The sequence below is a fragment of the Crinia signifera genome, chromosome 7, assembly GCF_055691185.1.
Source record: "Crinia signifera chromosome 7, ASM5569118v1, whole genome shotgun sequence".
Lineage (NCBI taxonomy): Eukaryota > Metazoa > Chordata > Amphibia > Anura > Myobatrachidae > Crinia > Crinia signifera.
Window position 1 is genome coordinate 161,937,050 of NC_139223.1, and position 21,302 is coordinate 161,958,351.

General features: G+C 46.5%; 1 protein-coding gene across 2 annotated transcripts in view; it reads right to left on the bottom strand.

Moving 5' to 3' along the window:
• Positions 1-4,119: 4,119 nt before the first annotated feature.
• BMPR2 (bone morphogenetic protein receptor type 2) overlaps positions 4,120-21,302 on the bottom strand; it is a 111,809-nt gene continuing 94,626 nt past the window's right edge. For both annotated transcript variants that reach the window (XM_083154173.1, XM_083154174.1), the window contains exons 10-13: positions 18,158-18,294; positions 17,474-17,646; positions 14,628-15,877; positions 4,120-7,602 (exon numbers count right to left, since the gene is read on the bottom strand). In XM_083154173.1, the coding sequence (XP_083010299.1) occupies positions 7,352-7,602; positions 14,628-15,877; positions 17,474-17,646; positions 18,158-18,294 (1,811 nt within the window). In that variant the 3' untranslated portion in view covers positions 4,120-7,351. The remainder of the gene's footprint in view (positions 7,603-14,627; positions 15,878-17,473; positions 17,647-18,157; positions 18,295-21,302) is intronic.

Consider the following 21,302-nt stretch of genomic DNA (forward strand, 5'->3'; position numbering starts at 1 on the left):
AGGTGCCCATACACTAGTAAGATTTATCTTCAGATCTGGCTGGTTGGAACAAAAGCATGGTTATGGATGAGTGACAGTTTGGCAGTATTCCAGCATTTCCAAGCAAATGGTCAACTGTCATTTGCTCTCATCCATAGCCATGTTTTTGGTGGGGATAGAGGTGGGAGGAGCCTGCAGCAGTAAAACTTTCTTAAAGTGCCACTCCTCCAGTGCACCTACTCTATCCCCACATGTAAGGACTGGAGTGTCCCCTGCTGTTTCGGTGAAAGGGAATTATCGGTAAGTACCAAATTCCTTATTTTATTCATCAACAGAAGTTCTTCTTATTTTTATTAGCCGTGGATGGAGAAAACTCATTTTGTGGCCTTTCGCCTTCTGTTCTCCATGGGTTTCTCCAGAAGGTTCTATGATGGTGTTTTGGCATTATATCGTAACTCCTCGGCACGGGTCTCTGTCAATGAGGTCACCTCCTCCTGCTTTAAAATAGATAATGCTATAATCAGGCACGGGTGTCTGCACTAACCGTTGATCTTTGCCCTAGTCATGGAGCATTTGGTGTAGGGATGGCGATCTTTGCCATCGATGGTTGCCATCAATGGCAATTCTGCAACTGGCCATCGATAGTGCTAAACTATGCAATCTATATTTTTACATATAAATGGTCATCCATTGTGTTTGATTGATTGGCCTGTGGGCCAATCAAAATGTGGGGGCGGGGCTTCGTGGGTGGCGCTATCATCCGTGTCCCGGCACTTTGAAGGGAAAAAAAAGCAAAACATTGTTTTGCTGTTCCACTGATGGAAGAAAACCATCTGGCTCTCCCCCATCGATGGCAAAATTATTGACATCAGCCATGAACCATGATTTTAAATCATCGATGGTGATCCCTAATTTGGCGTCTCGGATTTGTCAAAACACGGTTATTAAGGGGGTCAAATCAGATCTATAGAACATACTAGGATCCCGCTGTGAACCGAACAGGAGTTGCTGTACATGCAGGTGTCCCTTCAGTTCTGTTAGTCCGGAGGCTGGCATTTCCAGTGCCTCTGGGAGTTAAGGTGCCCACACACTAGAACGATTTTTGGGCCGATTGGCCGATTTCGTCCGATGTTTACCGATAATCGGTCGAAAATCGGCCTATGTGCGCTCCCGTGGATCTTTTGCTAAATCTTCTGATCTTATGTGCTGCACGAAAGATCAGAAGATTTAACAAAAGATCCATAGGAACGCACACGGGATCTTAAGAAAAATCTTTGGTAAAGATGTGCGCTCGCCTGAAATCTTTTGTCCAGGACGGACCAAAGATTTCAAGGCTAATTTATGTGCACATCTTACGATCGCAGATCTTTCTAGTGTGTGGGCACCTTTACATTCCTGAGGGGGCTGTAGGTTGATGTTTTGCCTAGGGTGCCGAGAAACCTTAAGGTGCCCTCACACTAGAAAGATCTGCGATCGTAAGATGTGCGCATAAATTAGCCTTCAAATCTTTTGCCTGTCCTGGACCAAAGATTTCAGGCCAGCGCACATCTTTACCACAGATTTTTCTTAAGATCCCGTGTGCGTTCCTATGGATCTTTTGTTAAATCTTCTGATCTTTCGTGCAGCACGTAAGATCAGAAGATTCAGCAAAAGATCCACAGGCGCGTGCATCGGACCGAAATCGGCCGATTTTCGACCGATTATCGGTAAACATCGGATGATATATCGGCCGATTTATCGGAAATCGTTTTAGTGTGTGGGCACCTTTACACCGGCCCTGGTCCTCCTATAACCTATTTAATCCATCAATGGAAAGAGCCAACTCTGTAAAGATGAATATTCTCCCTAGGATCTTGTATCTTTTTCAAATCCTACCAATTTACATTCCCTTCTATGGGGGTCGATCCTATTAGGCCAGTGTTGCCGACTCTCCCGGAATGTCCGTGAGACTCCCGGAAGAGGGCCCCTTTCTCCCGCAGCTGCTGCTTTGCTTCCCCAATGAGTGCCTCTGAGTGACGCCGCTGACATGATGAAGCCGCGCAGTCGACATCGCGGCAATAGTACCTGTCCTGCAGTAGCTAGGAGACCTCCCCGTACGGCCGGGTACACAGTACAGGAAGTGAAGCTATCAGTAGCAGCAACATGTGAGTGATAGCAGCTTCCGACTCTCCAGCAGCAGCAGCACACAGTGACAGCCGGCTCCAGCCTTCAGAGAGCACACAGAGACTTCTGGTTTCCAGTGCACACTGCAGAACTACGGTAATTGCATACTCTGTTTACTGTTTACTTTTAGCCAAGTGATTAAGGGGATATCTGCTGTCCTGGCTAGTGAAGTGTGATACACAGACCCCAGAGCAGGGAACTCACACTTAGCCTAGATGAGTATACAATTACCGTAGTTCTGCAGTGTGGAAACCAGTCTCCGTGTGCTGTCTGAATTTAAGTGTGAGTTCCCTGCTCTGGCGTCTGTGTATCACACTTCACTAGCTAGGACAGCAGATATCCCCTTAATCACTTGGCTAAAAGTAAACCAAGCAGCAGAGTTGCCGCAATAAAACCCTCTCCTCCTGCTTGAGTCTGTTTTCCTCCCCCCTCCTCCGGAAAGTACTGTAAGTTGCATGTTTTGAGCTTCATATATTCAGGGCACATTGCAAAACCATAGTCCTTTGAGGACTACAGTGCAGGCGATCCAAAGACATATTTTTCTGATTGGTTGCGAACCATATTAGGCCCACCCCCTGGTGATGCAAGGCCCGCCCCCTTCACTTTTACTTTTCTCCCTGAAATTATTTTTCAAAAGTAGGCAACCCTGTATTAGGCACTTGCAAAGCTTTGAAGCCGATGATAACTCAGGAAGATGAAGGTGGTATTTGCATAGTATTAAGCAGGTGAGAGGTAAACCAGGGATAAACTGCAGCAGTAACAGGATAAGGCAACGCTGTAGTCCGTAACCTGCAACCTAGAAATCAGTCTGGTATCTCTCTCAGGTGGAAGACAATTGTTCAAGGCCCTGAGCCGTTTTAAACTCACTCCTTTTATCTGCCTCAGTGGCAGCTGATTGGGGAGCTGTCATGTGACTGCAGAAGGGTCTGGGATTGGACAGCAGGGTTCACACAGGATACAATGTCCCTGAGTCACATGACACCTGCTGGGCTTTGGAGATTATGTACTGTACATGAACACATCTGTATGGCCTTTTTTCAATGTAAATTCATTGCAAATGTGAGTAACTGATTCGGTTGCTATAGGAAAGGATGTTGAGTAACTGAATTGGTTGCTAAGGGTAAGCACATGGTTAGCCACTGAACTGGTTGCTAAGGCTGGCACATGGTGAGTAAATTGAATTGGTTGTTATGGGGAGGCACGTGGTGAAGTAATTTGTTGCTATGGCGAGGCACATGGTGTGTAACTGAATTGGTTGCTACAGGAAGGCACGTGATGAGTAACTGAATTGGTTGCTATGGGGAGACGTGGTGAATAACTGAATTGGTTGCTAAGGGTAAACACGTGGTTAGCCACTGAATTGGTGGCTAAAGCGAGGCACATGGGGTGAGATTTAATAGGATGAGAGATCCAGAAAGTGAGAGATTTGGTAAGAAATCTCCAGGTTTTTTTTAAGCAGCAATCATTTACACGGCAAAACAGGTTTTATTTTGCAGTGTAAATGATTGCCGCTCTAAAAAAAAAAGGAGATTTCTTACCAAATCTCTCATTTTCTGGATCTCTCATCCTATTAAATCTCACCCCTTGTGTCTTTTTTCAGCCTTAATTACAATGTTACTATGCAACTGAATTAGTTGCTGTGGGTAGGCATCTGGTGAGTAAATTTATCACTTCTCCTCCCTTATCACTGCTTCATACATCTACCCCTCAGTTACCATGTGCCCTCCCACTTGGTGACATCATGTGTGAGGAGTTGCAAGGTGACCAGACCAGGGACCAGCACTCAGCTAGTGATGCGTTTGCCGGAGTGAGAGCCAAATCGCTCGCAGAACTGATCTAGACACCCTGAAACACATGAGCTGCTATCTACCGTAGAACAATAACTCCCAGCATGGTACCCTGGGATTACATCTAAGACTATTGCTGGAGTAAAACACAAGCATTCCCGGGCGAGCGGGCACATAACACAAGACACCATTCTTATTAACCCAGATTTATTTATTTCAAATGGTAATTGAAAGAACAGCCATGGATCAAATCAGTCTTCAATTCGGCATCCAGCGGGAGATCCAGTGCGTTTGATCGTCAGACCTCATGTGTAGGCCAGTATAATATACTATAATACAATATACAGTATTCTATACTAGTATATAGTGCATAATAGGAATCGAACTGATGTATATACCAAATGAATGGGCAGCACAAGTAAGGACAATGGTGTATACATAGCATAATATACTAGTATATAATTAGGTCACACTATGGGAAGTTCTGTTAACACATTTAATGGACAGTCTGGAAAATGAACATATAATATACTAGTATATTATACTAGGATGTATAGCATATACTGCTGGTGCACAGGACAGGTAGAAGACATACTGTAACCCTAACGAAACTCAGATCAGTCTTTACTAGTCTGACTGCGCTGTACTATGCCAATGCTGGGTACCCATGGACAATGCCACCCGATGCCCCAGTCCACCCTGGAGAGAACAGGGCAATGCTGTCTTCTGGGTGTTACATGTGCCCGCTACACATGGGCACATGCTCCCCCTCTGCTCTTTGCGGCATCACTAATTGTGCACTGAGGCCCAGCCACGAGGATTTTGCTCTGCCTTACACTAGTGAACTCCATGCTAATGGATACCCCACAACGAGCTGATAGTGGGGTTACTTACATCAAATATTCCCTATGGCAGAAAGGAGATGTAGTAAATGGCAGAAGATGTAATCTAAATGTAATGCTGGGTGCTTATTCACATTGTCATATGTATTAAAGTAAAGCTGAATGAAAGACACATTAACACTTTTATATTTTCCTTTTGCCGAATGTAACGAACGGTAAGAAAATGTTTATCTTTCCATTGAAGGGCTTTACTTCTATAACATCAGCTGCAGTACAGGGTAACTCTTTACCATAACACGTCCCAAAAGCATACCTGCCGCGGTTACTACATAGGATGATAATACTGTCGCAGTAACATAACTTGGCGTAGTCGGCAGGATAAGAGAGCAAATAAACGGGAATCGGACATGTTCCCCTTGAACTGTGCACATAGCTTATACATTATATACACCGCTTTGTATTATGCATAATAAATAAAGTAATTAGAGTGTCATTAAATGTGACAGAGTGATTGACAACTATAACTATTAGACCTCATAGTATACTTTTTATTTCAACCCCCCCCCCCCCCCCCCAGAGAGAGTTACATTTGGGTGAGTTATTTTGTTTCTGTGCAGGGTAAATACTGGCTGCTTTATTTTTACACTGCAATATAGATCTCAGTATGAAGTGCAAACCACACCCAAATCTAACTCTCTCTGCACATGTTACATCAGCCCCACCTGCAGTGCACATGGTTTTGTCCATTAGAGAGATAATTTGCTCTAACAATTGAACAAGAATCAGGGCCTACAGTATATGAGGATGCCAACTTTCTTGTACTTTGCGAAGTGACAGAGCACGAGGATGTACTCTATCTCACTTTACCGAATACGCAGTAAAAGGTAAGCGTAGACCGGACCGACTGCGGGCACCAACCCCAACAGAGATAATTCCTGTTAAGCCATCTTTGGCCAAGTCAAAACCTATACGATTGGCCACACGGTCTTTGAGGTCATTGTATGCAGCTACACCAGCTACTGGCCTCTACGTTCGGGACATTGCATTTACAGGAATGAGGCTAGGTCTATTTTTTTGTAATCTGCAGTTTGCATACATTTATTCTGTACATATTAAAAGTACAAAGTTAAAGCATATTCGTAGAACACAACCCGGTGGGATGGGCGCCCGTTACAGAGAGCAGCCCGTGGGGCGATCTCGGAGCAAGAACGTAACAAAAGAAATACTGAAAAAGAAACCACAAACATGACAGTGCGTTTAGTGTTAGTGAAATGTATTGTACATTAAAACGTGGCGAAAAATATATATATATATACCATTGCACATATCAACCAAGTACATTAAAAGCCGGGTAACCCACTCCGTTATACGTGTTCACTCTTGCACAGACAGGCTAAAATATCACTTTTATAAGCTCTTTTCTTGTTATAATCACTTATATATATATTTATATAATCTTTTAATCTATTTTTCTTTTAACATACACCTTAAAGCCTTAATAGACGCATTCCGTTTCTTCTTTCTCTAAGCGTCATGATGTAAGGATGGTTGTCCATTACGCACACGTGAAATAAGCCCCCTGGTGTATTAGCAACTCCATAATCTCCGCACAGAGTCCCAGCTATGGAGCAGATATGGGAGACATTGCGGCAAACTGACTCTCAGCCAAGTTCTGCTCTGTATCCCGTGTCCTCTACAACCTATGTCTGACGCTGGGTGGAGAGACTGGGGTTACTGATGGGTAATGTGGCCTTTCAGAACCGCTTTGCCCAGGTGTCACAGCGGAACAAGTTGGCGCAAAATGTGCCAATAATGGAGATGGGTGGATATTTCGCACATCTCTGCTATGGAGTAGACTGATACACACATTAGGGGTTGGGTATTGTAAATACGGAACGTCCGGGAAGCAGCCATTTTGACTATGACTTGTAGTGCTATTACCTCAAAGTGCAAAGTCTTTGCTACTAAAAGAAAAGGCAGGAGCTAAGCTTTTCGTTGTGTACTTATCCTGAACACACCAACATACAGACTAGACACAGCATAGAAATAAAGATTGCGTGCACAAGACACTGCCGCAGTCCGTCCTGTCCGACAGCATTCAGAGCAATTTTAGGGACCGCAACGGTCAACAACATTGTCTCATTTGTTACGTTAACAAAAGAGGTATCTTGGCTCTGTCCCCACTCTCGTCTTGTCCTCTCTTTTACTCGCACATACATATGAAACCAAATTTTCTGATCAGACTTCAGACTCTCAATACAATGTGTAGAAGGCGTAGAACTGTCCCAAAATAAAAAGAACGGACAATGGGTCAAAATAAAAAATGGAAGCATAAGCCGTATTTGTGTCTTTACTCTGCATAGCTGAAATCTATTTAACCCTTGCGCCTGTGGAGGGACTGGAACCTGCGTCTGTTTGCCAGCTCCTCCACACCCACGGGCCTTATAGCGAGTCTCTTATAAAGATTCCATGGTAGAAATATGTTTATTGTGTCTTCTGCTCATTGGATGATACAAAACACATTTGGAGCCGTTCAAAACCACTTGAAAATGAAGAGAAAGAAATAGACGATTGGGTCATTTACAAGCAGCTCATCCTGGCATCTTTAGAAAGGGCAGCCGTGGCAGTGCCACCATCCATAAGGTAAACGGCAGTGCTGGACTTTGAGTGGCTGAAGGTTACGTTGCCTCCGTTGTTGTTGACCTCACAGTCCTGGCGCTCGGTGGGGATGGCCCAAGTCGAGGGGCGCCACCGTTTGAGGGAGTACGGCGTCTTGACGCGTTTCTTGATTTTCTCACCTGAGCCGGCCCGACTGTCGGATAACGTCTCACCTACACAAGACAAAGGGATTTGGCTGAGTACATGGAGAAGAGAACTATGAAATCAGCACATTCTCAGACGCACATGTCTGATACACAGGGGGAAATTTATTAAAGGGAATTTTTAAAAAATAGGTGTAAAAATAGGTGTATTTGTATCCAGAAATACACTTATTTTTGACATTTACTATCCCAAAAATACGGCAATTCGTAGTCGTATTGATGTGCTATCAATACGAATATGAATTGCCGTATTTTCGGGATAGTAAATGTCAAAAATAAGTGTATTTCTGGATACAAATACACCTATTTTTACACCTATTTTTTACAATTTTCTTTAGTAAATTTCCACCACAGAGTGGAACCGAGCAATCATTCCGTATCTCATTACCACCCAATACATGATGGGATTTTCTTTTACAGCGCATAACCCTGGCTTGCCACAAATGCCCGATTTGACTCTGGGTAGGGGACACATGCTACATATCATAAGAATTAAACAGATCGGTGACAAAAAATGTAACTGCTGAGAGAGAAATGAGCAGAGGAATTACATGGTGAATAGTTCTGATCATTGTGGCATCTGGTTTTTTCTCCTTGCAAATGTTACTAAAATAAAGTGTTTGTGAAGAAGGCACGTTACCAAGTGTGAGAGCAAATTAGGGTAATAAGGGGTAGGCAGCACAACAGCGTGCTATATACCAGCTACACATTGGCCTATATCTGTATTGGGGGTGATTCAACATCGCTTGTTAAGCAGCATTCGTTCGCTGCTTAATGAGCAGCTTAATGCCACCCTTCGCTGTGGACCGATCAATGTTAAATCAGGCCCAATGGGTGTTGATTTCTGTACATTATGTGCAGCCAGGGAACAACCTAGTATCCTCTCTTCCATTCCTTCTGCACAGTCACTGCTGCTGCTTATGGGCTGTCACACTGGGTGGGAGGAAGTGTAGACGGTCCAGGCCCTTGGTAGCGCAGCGTGATACAGTGTACACCCAGTGCTGTCTGCCCCACAACCCTAACATGTGATGAACAAAGATATAGCTATATATATATATATATATATATATATATATATATATATATATATATATACACACACACACACACACACACATAATAGATAATAACAGCAGGAATAAGGATGGACAGATTTGCATCCGCTAAACAATAATAGGAGCTGTACTATACAAAATTGTATGACTCTAATCTGTGTACTACGCTCCTCCCCCTGTCACTACAGATACACCAATCCTAGTAGTGATACACATCCCCGGGATACCAGGATGACACTGATCTGTGTACTACGCTCCTCCCCCTGTCACTACAGATACACCAATCCTAGTAGTAGTAGTAGTACGTTTATTTATAAGGCGCCACAAAGTGTCCGCAGCGCCGTACATAGCAAACAAAAAAAAACAAATTACAAGGTAACGTACAGGGTGTGTAGAAAGATACAGTATAAATAGGGGTATAGCTGGTAGAACTAAAATCAGCATCAGTTCAGAAGTAGGTGTCAAAATAGTCAAGGAGACCGAAGATGAAGTAGAGGAAGGGAAGAACAGGACAGGAGCACAGGTGAGGTAATGAGGTAGGGTGAGTACGTGAGGAAGGAGGGCCCTGCTCATAAGAGTTAACATACTAAAAATAGGTGGGTGGACGAACGAAATACAATAGGATAAGTAGGAACGGAGGGGAACGGAGGCAGGATAGGAGGATCAAAAGAGGTTAGGAGGAGGGATAGGCTAGTCGAAAAAAGTGGGTTTTGAGGGAGCGCTTGAAGGAGGTAAGGGAATCGGATAGCCTGATGGGTGGCGGGAGGTTGTTCCAGTGCAGGGGGGCAGCGCGAGAGAAATCTTGGACGTGGGAGGAGGTGATTAGGTGAGAGGTCAGTCGGCGGTCAGCGATGGAGCGAAGAGGACGGGAGGGAGTGTGGATAGAGATCAGTGAAGAGAGGTAGGGAGCTGTGGAGGAGGAGAGAGCCTTGTAGGTGGTGGTGAGGAGTTTAAAGAGAACTCGGAAAGGAATGGGGAGCCAGTGAAGAGATAAACAGAGGGGGGAGGCGGAGGTAGAGCGGCGGGAGAGGAAGATGAGCCTAGCAGCAGCGTTAAGAATGGATTGGAGAGGTGCAAGGCGGGTGAGAGGTAGCCCAGAGAGAAGGATGTTGCAGTAGTCAAGGCGGGAGATGACAAGAGAGTGAATGAGAATTTTGGTCGCGTCAGTGGAGAGGAATGGTCTGATGCGTGAGATGTTGCGTAGGTGAAAGCGGCAAGACTGTGAGAGAGCACGAATGTGGGGGGTGAAAGAGAGGGAGGAGTCAATGATGACACCGAGGCAGCGCGTTTGGTCGGTGGACGTGATCTCGGTTTCACCAATGCTGATGGAGATAGTGGGAGAAGAGGGGATGTTCGGGGGATGGAAGATTAGAAGTTCAGTTTTAGCCATGTTTAGTTTCAGGAAGCGTTGGGTCATCCAGGCTGAGATGGCCGTGAGGCATTCGGAGACCTTGGACAGAAGTGATGGGGATAAGTCGGGGGAGGAGAGATAGATTAGGGTATCATCAGCATAAAGGTGGTAATGAAAACCATAGGAGCTGATGAGGGTGCCCAGAGAGGTGGTGTAGAGGGAGAAGAGGAGAGGGCCAAGGACTGACCCTTGGGGAACACCGACTGGCTGGGGGGTAGTAGGAGAGGAGGAGCTCGGAGTGGAGACGGAGAAGGAGCGATCGGAGAGGTATGAGGTGAACCAGGAGAAGACCGTGCCAGTGATGCCAAAGGAGCGGAGGGTGTTGAGCAGGAGAGGGTGGTCAACAGTGTCAAAGGCAGCCGACAGATCAAGCTGGATGAGGATAGAGAAGAGGCCTTTGGATTTAGCCGATAGTAGATCGTTAGTGACTTTGGTCAGGGCAGTTTCAGTGGAATGTAAAGGGCGGAACCCGGATTGGAGGGGGTCTAGAATGGAGTTAGCAGTAAGGTGGCTTAGGAGACGATTATAGGTCAGACGTTCTAGGAGTTTGGAGGCAAAAGGGAGGAGGGAGATGGGCCTGTAGTTGGATGGAGAGTTGGGGTCCAGATTTGTTTTTTTGAGAATTGGGGAGACAAGAGCGTGTTTGAAGGAGGAAGGGAAGATCCCAGAGGATAGGGAAAGATTAAAGAGGTGAGCCAGGTGAGAGCAGACTGATGGACTGAGACGACGGATAATATTGGAGGGGATAGGATCAAGCGGGCAGGTGGAGGGAGAAGCGGATTGAAGGATAGAGTGGACTTCAGCAGCAGTGGTGGGGTAAAATGAGGACTACTAATTCTAGTAGTGATACACATCCCCGGGACACCGGGAGGATAACACTGATCTGTGTACTACGCTCCTCCCTCTGTCACTACAGTTACACCAATCCTAGTAGTGATACACATCCCCGGGATACTGATCTGTGTACTACACTCCTCCACCTGTCACTACAGTTACACCAATCCTAGTAGTAATACACATCCCTGGGATACTGGGAGGATGACACTGATCTGTGTACTACACTCCTCCACCTGTCACTACAGTTACACCAATCCTAGTAGTGATACACATCCCAGGATGACACTGATCTGTGTACTACGCTCCTCCCCCTGTCACTACAGTTACACCAATCCTAGTAGTGATACACATCCCCAGGACACCGGGAGGATGACACTGATCTGTGTACTACGCTCCTCCCTCTGTCACTACAGTTACACCAATCCTAGTAGTAATACACATCCCTGGGATACTGGGAGGATGACACTGATCTGTGTACTACACTCCTCTACCTGTCACTACAGTTACACCAATCCTAGTAGTTAAACACATCCCTGGGATACATGGATGACACTGATCTGTGTACTACACTCCTCCACCTGCCACTACAGTTACACCAATCCTAGTAGTGATACACATCCCCGGGATACATGGATGACACTGATCTGTGTACTACACTGCCAATATACATTTAATTATGGTGAAAAATCTTAAAACAACTATATTAAAAGTGATAAAAAAAATGTGTCACTACCGTATGTAGTTGTGGCGTGTGTCACCACCATATGTAGTTGTGGCGTGTGTCACCACCATATGTAGTTGTGGCGTGTGTCACCACCGTATGTAGCTGTGACGTGTGTCACCACCGTATGTAGCCGTGACGTGTGTCACCACTGTATGTAGCCGTGACGTGTGTCACAACTGTTTGTAACCGTAACATGTGTCACCGCCGTATGTAGTGTAACGTGTGTCACCACCGTATGTAACCGTAACGTGTGTCACCACCGTATGTAACCGTAACGTGTGTCACCACCGTATGTAACCGTAACGTGTGTCACCACCGTATATGTAACCGTAACGCGTGTCACCACCGTATGAAACCGTAACGTGTGTCACCACCGTATGAAACCGTAACGTGTGTCACCACCGTATGAAACCGTAACGTGTGTCACTACTGTATGTAACTGTATGTAACCGTAACGTGTGTCACCACTGTATGTAACCATATGAAACCGTAATGTGTGTCACCACTGTATGTAACCGTAACGTGTGTCACCACTGTATGTAACCGTATCGTGTGTCACCACTCTATGTAACCGTATCGTGTCACCACTCTATGTAACCGTAATGTGTGTCACCACTGTATGTAACCGTAACATGTGTCACCACCGTATGTAACCGTAACATGTGTCACCACCGTATGTAACCGTAACATGGGTCACCACTGTATGTAACCGTAAGGTGTGTCACCACTGAATGTAGCGTAACATGGGTCACCACTGTATGTAACCGTAACATGGGTCACCACTGTATGTAACCGTAACATGGGTCACCACCGTATGTAACCGTAACATGGGTCACCACCGTATGTAACCGTAACATGGGTCACCACCGTATGTAACCGTAACATGGGTCACCACCGTATGTAACCGTAACATGGGTCACCACTGTATGTAGCCGTAACATGGGTCAGCACCGTATGTAACCGTAACGCGTGTCACCACCGTATGTAACCGTAACATGGGTCAGCACCGTATGTAACCGTAACGTGTGTCACCACTGTATGTAACCATAACATGGGTCAACACTAAGTAGCCGCGACGTGTGTCACCACTGTATGTAGCCGCGACGTGTGTCACCACTGTATGTAGCCGCGACGTGTGTCACCACTGTATGTAGCCGCGACGTGTGTCACCACTGTATGTAGCCGCGACGTGTGTCACCACTGTATGTAGCCGCGACGTGTGTCACCACTGTATGTAGCCGCGACGTGTGTCACCACTGTATGTAGCCGCGACGTGTGTCACCACTGTATGTAGCCGCGACGTGTGTCACCACTGTATGTAGCCGCGACGTGTGTCACCACTGTATGTAGCCGCCACGTGTGTCACCACTGTATGTAGCCGCGACGTGTGTCACCACTGTATGTAACCATAACATGGGTCGCCACTGTATGTAACCATAACATAGGTCACCACTGTATGTAGCCGCGACGTGTGTCACCACTGTATGTAGCCGCGACGTGTGTCACCACTGTATGTAGCCGCGACGTGTGTCACCACTGTATGTAGCCGCGACGTGTGTCACCACTGTATGTAGCCGCGACGTGTGTCACCACTGTATGTAGCCGCGACGTGTGTCACCACTGTATGTAGCCGCGACGTGTGTCACCACTGTATGTAGCCGCGACGTGTGTCACCACTGTATGTAGCCGCGACGTGTGTCACCACTGTATGTAGCCGCGACGTGTCACCACTGTATGTAGCCGCCACGTGTGTCACCACTGTATGTAGCCGCGACGTGTGTCACCACTGTATGTAACCATAACATGGGTCGCCACTGTATGTAACCATAACATAGGTCACCACTGTATGTAGCCGCGACGTGTGTCACCACTGTATGTAGCCGCGACGTGTGTCACCACTGTATGTAGCCGCGACGTGTGTCACCACTGTATGTAGCCGCGACGTGTGTCACCACTGTATGTAGCCGCGACGTGTGTCACCACTGTATGTAGCCGCGACGTGTGTCACCACTGTATGTAGCCGCGACGTGTGTCACCACTGTATGTAGCCGCGACGTGTGTCACCACTGTATGTAGCCGCGACGTGTGTCACCACTGTATGTAGCCGCGACGTGTGTCACCACTGTATGTAGCCGCGACGTGTGTCACCACTGTATGTAGCCGCGACGTGTGTCACCACTGTATGTAGCCGCCACGTGTGTCACCACTGTATGTAGCCGCGACGTGTGTCACCACTGTATGTAACCATAACATGGGTCGCCACTGTATGTAACCATAACATAGGTCACCACTGTATGTAGCCGCGACGTGTGTCACCACTGTATGTAGCCGCGACGTGTGTCACCACTGTATGTAGCCGCGACGTGTGTCACCACTGTATGTAGCCGCGACGTGTGTCACCACTGTATGTAGCCGCGACGTGTGTCACCACTGTATGTAGCCGCGACGTGTGTCACCACTGTATGTAGCCGCGACGTGTGTCACCACTGTATGTAGCCGCGACGTGTGTCACCACTGTATGTAGCCGCGACGTGTGTCACCACTGTATGTAGCCGCCACGTGTGTCACCACTGTATGTAGCCGCCACGTGTGTCACCACTGTATGTAGCCGCGACGTGTGTCACCACTGTATGTAACCATAACATGGGTCGCCACTGTATGTAACCATAACATAGGTCACCACTGTATGTAGCCGCGACGTGTGTCACCACTGTATGTAGCCGCGACGTGTGTCACCACTGTATGTAACCATAACATGGGTCACCACTGTATGTAACCATAACATAGGTCACCACTGTATGTAGCCGCGACGTGTGACACTATTTAATGTATGTAGTCACAATGGGAGAAATCGCAGTGTTCCTTCAGCTGTGCGTGACCAGATTGATACGTAGGGGACAGGCACCTGTGAATGGTCCTACTGTAGATATCGCTAGCCCCATCACATGATATGACCACAGGGATCATGGCGTGGTCACTGCAGTACACAGCAGGATAAATCACTTACTCTGCGAGCTGCAGTTATCCATAATACTGGAGCTGGATAAGTCCAGAGAGTTGGGCCTCTGTGCCCTCCGGTTCTGATGCGGACGTGTCGTTACCGGTGCGATCTGTGTTCCTGGGTCTAGCAGAGCAGCCTGGCTGCTGCTGTTGTTATTGTTGTTGGTATTTACCCTACTGCCCTCTGCTGGGTGATCCCTCCTTTCCGCCAGTCGGTCCAACACAGACTCATCTTGCCCCACCTGCTGTTCCCGTCTCAGCAGCGGCTCGTTCTCATCTGGGCTGGAATTGATGTTCAAGCGGCTATCCTCCCCTCGGAACTGGTTCTGCAGCATTTCCTGGGCCCTATGGGCCATAGAGTTTGCACTTGGGCCTACAGCTGTGTTAGAATTCTGGGCTGCAGGACCCTGAGAGTTCACATAGCCTGTCCTACCCGCTACCGCTGTTGTGGTGACCGTCACCACATGAGGCTCCGCTGCACTCACTGTGTTCATTTTGGCTACTCCTGTCTCAACATGCTTCAAGTTCGATTTGTGCTTGCTGCCGAATTTCAGCCTAGACTCCTTGCCGGAGTTCTTCGTGTTGAGGGGGAGGCTGGTCGGCCTCTTGGGAAGGTTCTGCTGCTTAGGAAGAGGATAATGCTGGGCAGGGAGGACATCCTGTACTTGGCCATTCATACCCTGCGTGAAGTCTGGCTGCCCTGTAGATTCCACTGCAAGCTTTATCAATGGGTAAAAGAGGCTGGAGCTGGTGCTGCTCAGGGGATCCGGTCCACTGAACTGTTTAAGGGAGTGTTCCATGAGGTTCTCATCTGAGCTTTCCTTCAGGTTCTTATCAACCTCCTTTGGGTCCAACTTGTTGGTCTCCAAGTCTTCCTCTGTCAGCTGCAGACAGACATGAGTGGGTCCCGTGGGTGGCATGCTGTGCCCGGCCTCATCCGAGTACTGGACCTCAGATATTGTGGTCATGCCAGTGCTTGGTGTGAGCCCCGTAGTGTTGGTAGTGGTAGTGTTGGTCGATAAACTGGTAACACTGGTCTCAGGACTCGGGAGGCGAGCCTGAGCCTGCTGCCGCTCATAATTGATGGAGTTGCGATTCTTCTCTCCGGGGGCCAGGGGAGTGCTGGACATGGAGGTCTCTGATGAGATGTTCTTCAGAATGTTGTCTGGGTTGTGAACAGAGTCTTCTATGAAGGAGGATGAGGAGTAATCCGGGTATGGCCCAATCTTTGGGACACGACGGTTCTGTGACAGATTACTGAAGGAATAGGAAAAAAAAGAAAATGGTTTTAAAAATAACCCAACAACAATTCAATATAAAAAAGCTCAAAGATATAAAAACACACAACACACAAATATTGCACAAGCACTGATTGGCACATATTGCGTCTGCAGTACATGGGAAACATCGGGGACCAAGCGCCAGAAGGTGTGTGTGTGTGTGTGTGTGTATGTGTGTGTGTGTGCTGAGCCGGACACAGCTCTGCCAGCACATGTGGCTGTCAGCGTTACCAGTAAACACCACATTGTCCCACTTGTACACAACATACTACAGCATTGAAGCCTCTGGAAAGTAGAAATGCAAATGCCGCCTTTAACGCGTCGCATCACCAGGGCGTATTCTGCACCAGCTGTTGAAAAACACACACTAATGTGTGGAAATACAGACGCATATTGCCAGCGGTACATCAGCCCTTGTTGTAGGGAGCGGATGTACATAACGCATTCCTTACTGTATCAAAAAACAGCTTTATTGTGAAGCATCATTGGTGTTTGCTCCTTATTCTTGTTCCTAAGTATTTACCATACCAGACATATTGAGCCAAATGTAGTGATGTGCAATTTTTTAATAACCTAAAACATCGCAGCAAATCGAACATGTAGTAGGGTGTGAAGAAGACAGAAATCGATAGTAATTTCTGGTGAGTTATAAGTAACGGGAATGTGCAATTTTTTAGTCAAGGTGAGATTTTTTTTTATCCAGCCCGGCCTCTGAGTTCTGGTTTAAAAAATACAAGGACTAAAAGATTAGGGGGTCCACCTGTAATTCCAAAACCAGCACAAGCCTCCAGGACCAGTCCTGGTTCCAAAAATATGGGGGACAAAAGGAATATAGGTCCCCCATATTTTGGAACCTGCACCGCAACCAGGGGACACTTTTTATACAAGGACCCTTCGGCCAATGCATCACCCCCTAACTGCTCAGTCCTGGCAGAGGTCCTTTTATAAGGGGGTCCCCACTTCCCCAGGGACCCTGGCCAGGGCTGACTAGTCAGGGGGTGATGTTTTGGTCAAGGGACCTTGAATAAAAAGTCTCCCCCAGCTGTGGCATTACCCTGCTGGCTGTTGGAGCCCGATGCTGGTTCCAAAATATGTCCCCAACATTTTTGGAACCAGGATCTGTCCTAGAGCCCGGTGCTGTTTATTTAAACATAGGGGACCCATACTCTTTTTGTCCCCAGTATTTTTGAAAACAGGTCCAGCTCAAAAAGCCAGGGACTGATTATGCTCATGGGGGAAGGGGGTTACTCTGTCAAAGTCTCCTGCCAGAAGCAATTCTATTTTTGTGATTTTTTTAGACAGGTTCTGTAAAAAAATTGTACCATATTACATTTGCAATTTTGAGGTTTTCAAAGGGAAACACCTGGATGCCATTTCTGAATTTTTTGGTAACTGCAAACCGTGTGATGTTCCGATCCTTCAACTAAAAAACTGCACCTTATACAAATTCCCACCCTATTACATTTACCCCATAAAAGCAGTCTAAGACTTCCCCTCCCATTGCTAGAGACATACCAGCCATCATGCACCAGTAGGACGCAGGTGATTGCCAGCTCCGCGGCCAGCTACTTACCGCTCATTCTGCACCGCAGTAGATGTTGGGTTGATAGTTGGACTCACAGACTTGTTCCTCTCCCAGATAATCATCAGTTCGGCCATTCTCTCCTCAGCGCACTGTGCAGTCAGCCGTGCCTCTGCGTCCTGATCCCAGCAATCATCAATCGTCTCCTTTAGCGACCTCACGGCCTGTGGGAACAAGTCTACATTAATATATAGTCTAAATGAATTACTAGAACCAGATATGGTGGGTTATACCGTACATGCAGGGAAGGGCGAGTTCCGCTGGTATAGGATAGGGCAGTAAATTTACAGGTATTGTAGCAAATGTATTATTATTATTACTAAACCACACCCACTATTTACTCATTAACATATGCCGCGACAGAAATAGAGAAGGAAATGGCGTGACGGGAGGTAAATTGTCATTGCTCCACTTGTACACAATCAGAGTACTTATTGGCACTTTATTGATATTCTATGCCATGGCCTGACGTGTATATATATATATTGACAGCTGGCAGACCTGCGCCATTCTGTTCCCCTAATGTCTGCCAGCAGCAGTTACGGGATGGTGCTGTGATGTCAGCAGGTGACATCAGAAACTTGCTCCTGATGGGAAGCTATAAGAAGATGTGTTGCAGAACGATTACAGTGTATTGTGTGTACAAGGCAGAATTGGGAGTAGTAATACACCCACCAGGCTGTTCTCTTTCCAGGCCTCGGGGAACTTAGGCCTCTGCTTCTCTCTGGAGACCAGTACTTGCATGTCCTCAAACGTGGGGTGATTGCCAGCCTCATCCTGGAACGCCATCTGGTACTCGGGCACAGATTCTCCTGTATAGAGAGGATGATACCAGTCACTCCCATACAATACAGGAGAAGGCAGTATATTGCCTGTCAGTACCACATACAATGCCAGTAACATGTAATGCAGCAGATGTACCGTGTCAGTAACACATGTCAGGAACCCGTAATGCATCAGTAGTACCGTGCCAGTAACACCTAATGCAGCAGATGTAACATGTCAGTAACATGTAATGCAACACAATGAATTATTATGATGTACCATGCCAGTGGCATGTAATACAGCAGAATGCATTAGCATGATGTTCCGTGTCCGTAGCACAACACAATGAATTAGCATGATGTACCGTGCCAGTGGCATGTAATACAGCAGAATGCATAAGCATGAGATAGGTGCAAAGACCTGTAGAAGTGGATGAGGCATTACGATAAATTTGGGAGGAAGATGGCCAGAGGAAGGCAAAGGATGGGGGGGGTGAACAGGAGGATGGGGGGAGAAGGGGAATAGAAGGAGAGGCTAGTGAGAGGAGTATGAGAAGTCGTCCTGCCAATGAGAATGAGGCAGTAACCGGTCATGTAATAATACAGCGTGATTGTGATCACGGAAAGTTTGGCAGCACATTACCTGTCACGAATCAGGCACAGTGTCACTAATGTGAGATACATAATAAGGTGCGCTGCTATCTGCGGCTGGTTCGAGGGATGTCAATCCTCTTAGCAATACAAATGGAAAAAACTGAGAAGTACCAGTGCTGGCCATGTTTTTTAAATTCAGCTGAAATGAAGCATACTGTATATGACGGTTTCCTTCCAGTTAAATGTATTTATTGACACAATTAGTAGGACATGTTTTACATTCAATAAAAGACTATTAAATAAATTGGTGGTAACCTGTATTACAATTCAATAACTCGTAATGGTAACTGGATTGGACGTCTCTATTATTATTTTACCAGGTTGGCGTGTCCCAAATGCAGAGTGCACTGTCCATACCAATCCAGGCTCCAGCGGTGACGGTCTCTGCAGCAGTTTACCCAGCACTGATAGCAGGGGGTGAGCCGGCTCCCCTCGCACTGACTGCGGGGTGAGCCAGCATCCTCCTTGCTAATGACATCGGGATCCCTGCTGTCACCGCGCTATACAAGTCCTCAGCTGTGGTTGGCCCTATACGTCTCCATGGAGACGCTTTCAGGTAAACAGGGGAAGCCACTCAGCCCTGATTGGCTAAAAGTGTCTCTATTCGCACATTTTCATGGCTACAATTTGCACCATATCGCATCTCAATAAATAGTCGATTTTTAAAAAAAATTCTTGTCACCCAGAGTGTCCTTTATCAAGTATAAGGCGGTGATGAAAGAAATCCTCAGGTGTTGTATAGATCAGGCTAAAGATATAATAGCTCAATGCCGTTTCCCTGGGAAAGGTCTCCAGCTCCAGCTTCTACTGCCTTAATAATCCAGTTACCATGAATATATCCTAGAGATAAGAGTTACTGAATGGTAATACAGGTTACCACCAATAGTGTCAATAAGTACATTTAACTGGAAGGAAACCGTCATATATGCTTCATTTCAGCTGAATTTGACAGTCAGCGCTGGTACTTTTCCTTTTTTCCACAGCGTCACTAATGCCTCATTGTGGGAACTGCAGCTGCTATCTTATATCTATACACATCTTATATATATATATATACACACAATACAAACTGGCACATGAGAAGAAAAGCCAGCACTTCTGCTTTCCACCACTAGATGGCAGAACTGTAATGTGATACAGTGTCAGCAAATTTTGAAATGTTGCAAATAAAATTAACCTGCTTTAAAAAATGCAGCATTTCATATACAAACTAATGCGGCAACATCACCTGGCGTTCCATGGTATATTTATATCTTACAGGCATTTCTCTGTAGCCTGCTAGATTTGCTGGGATCCAGGAAGCTCCTGTTTTCTCATATTGTAACCTAATGACATTTTCATTAAATACAGAAAATATGATCTCAGTGAATGTTCTGCAGTAGAAGTGTCTGTTCTCTATACCAGGAGCAGACTGCATCTAGCACTGGGTGGGACATAGGACTGCAGTGCATTTCTGCTGGTGACAAACTACTCAGCACTCTCGCCCTAATTGCTCACTACGATTTCTATGCTTCAGTGATCTCAGTGACCTTCAGCCCAGATGAAGGAGACCAGAATGGGCACATCTAGCATCATATAATTAACTGCTGCAATATAACAATAGCCTAGTACCAGGCAACTCATCTATGGCTGAGAGTGCAGGATCCTAGTTACATCCCAGAAATATGACGGTAACCTGGTATCGGGCCCTTCTCTATGGCTGAGAGTGCAGGATCCTAGTTACATCCCAGCAATATGATGGTAACCTAGTACCAGGCAACTCATCTATGGCTGAGAGTGCAGGATCCTAGTTACATCCCAGCAATATGATGGTAACCTAGTACCGGGCAACTCATCTATGGCTGAGAGTGCAGGATCCTATTTACATCCCAGCAATATGATGGTAACCTAGTACCGGGCATCTTATCTATGGCTCTGAGCAAAGGATCCTAGTTACATCCCAGCAATATGATGGTAACCTAGTACCGGGCATCTTATCTATAGCTGTGAGCACAGGATCCTAGTTACATCCCAGCAATATGATGGTAACCTAGTACCGGGCAACTCATCTATGGCTGAGAGTGCAGGATCCTAGTTACATCCCAGCAATATGATGGTAACCTAGTACCGGGCATCTCATCTATGGCTGAGAGCACAGGATCCTAGTTACATCCCAGCAATATGATGGTAACCTAGTACCAGGCAACTCATCTATGGCTGAGAGTGCAGGATCCCAGTTACATCCCAGCAATATGATGGTAACCTAGTACCATGCATCTCATCTATGGCTGTGAGCAAAGGATCCTAGTTACATCCCAGCAATATGATGGTAACCTAGTACCGGGCCTCTTATATATGGCTGTGAGCACAGGATCCTAGTTACATCCCAGCAATATGACGGTAACCTAGTACCAGGCAACTCA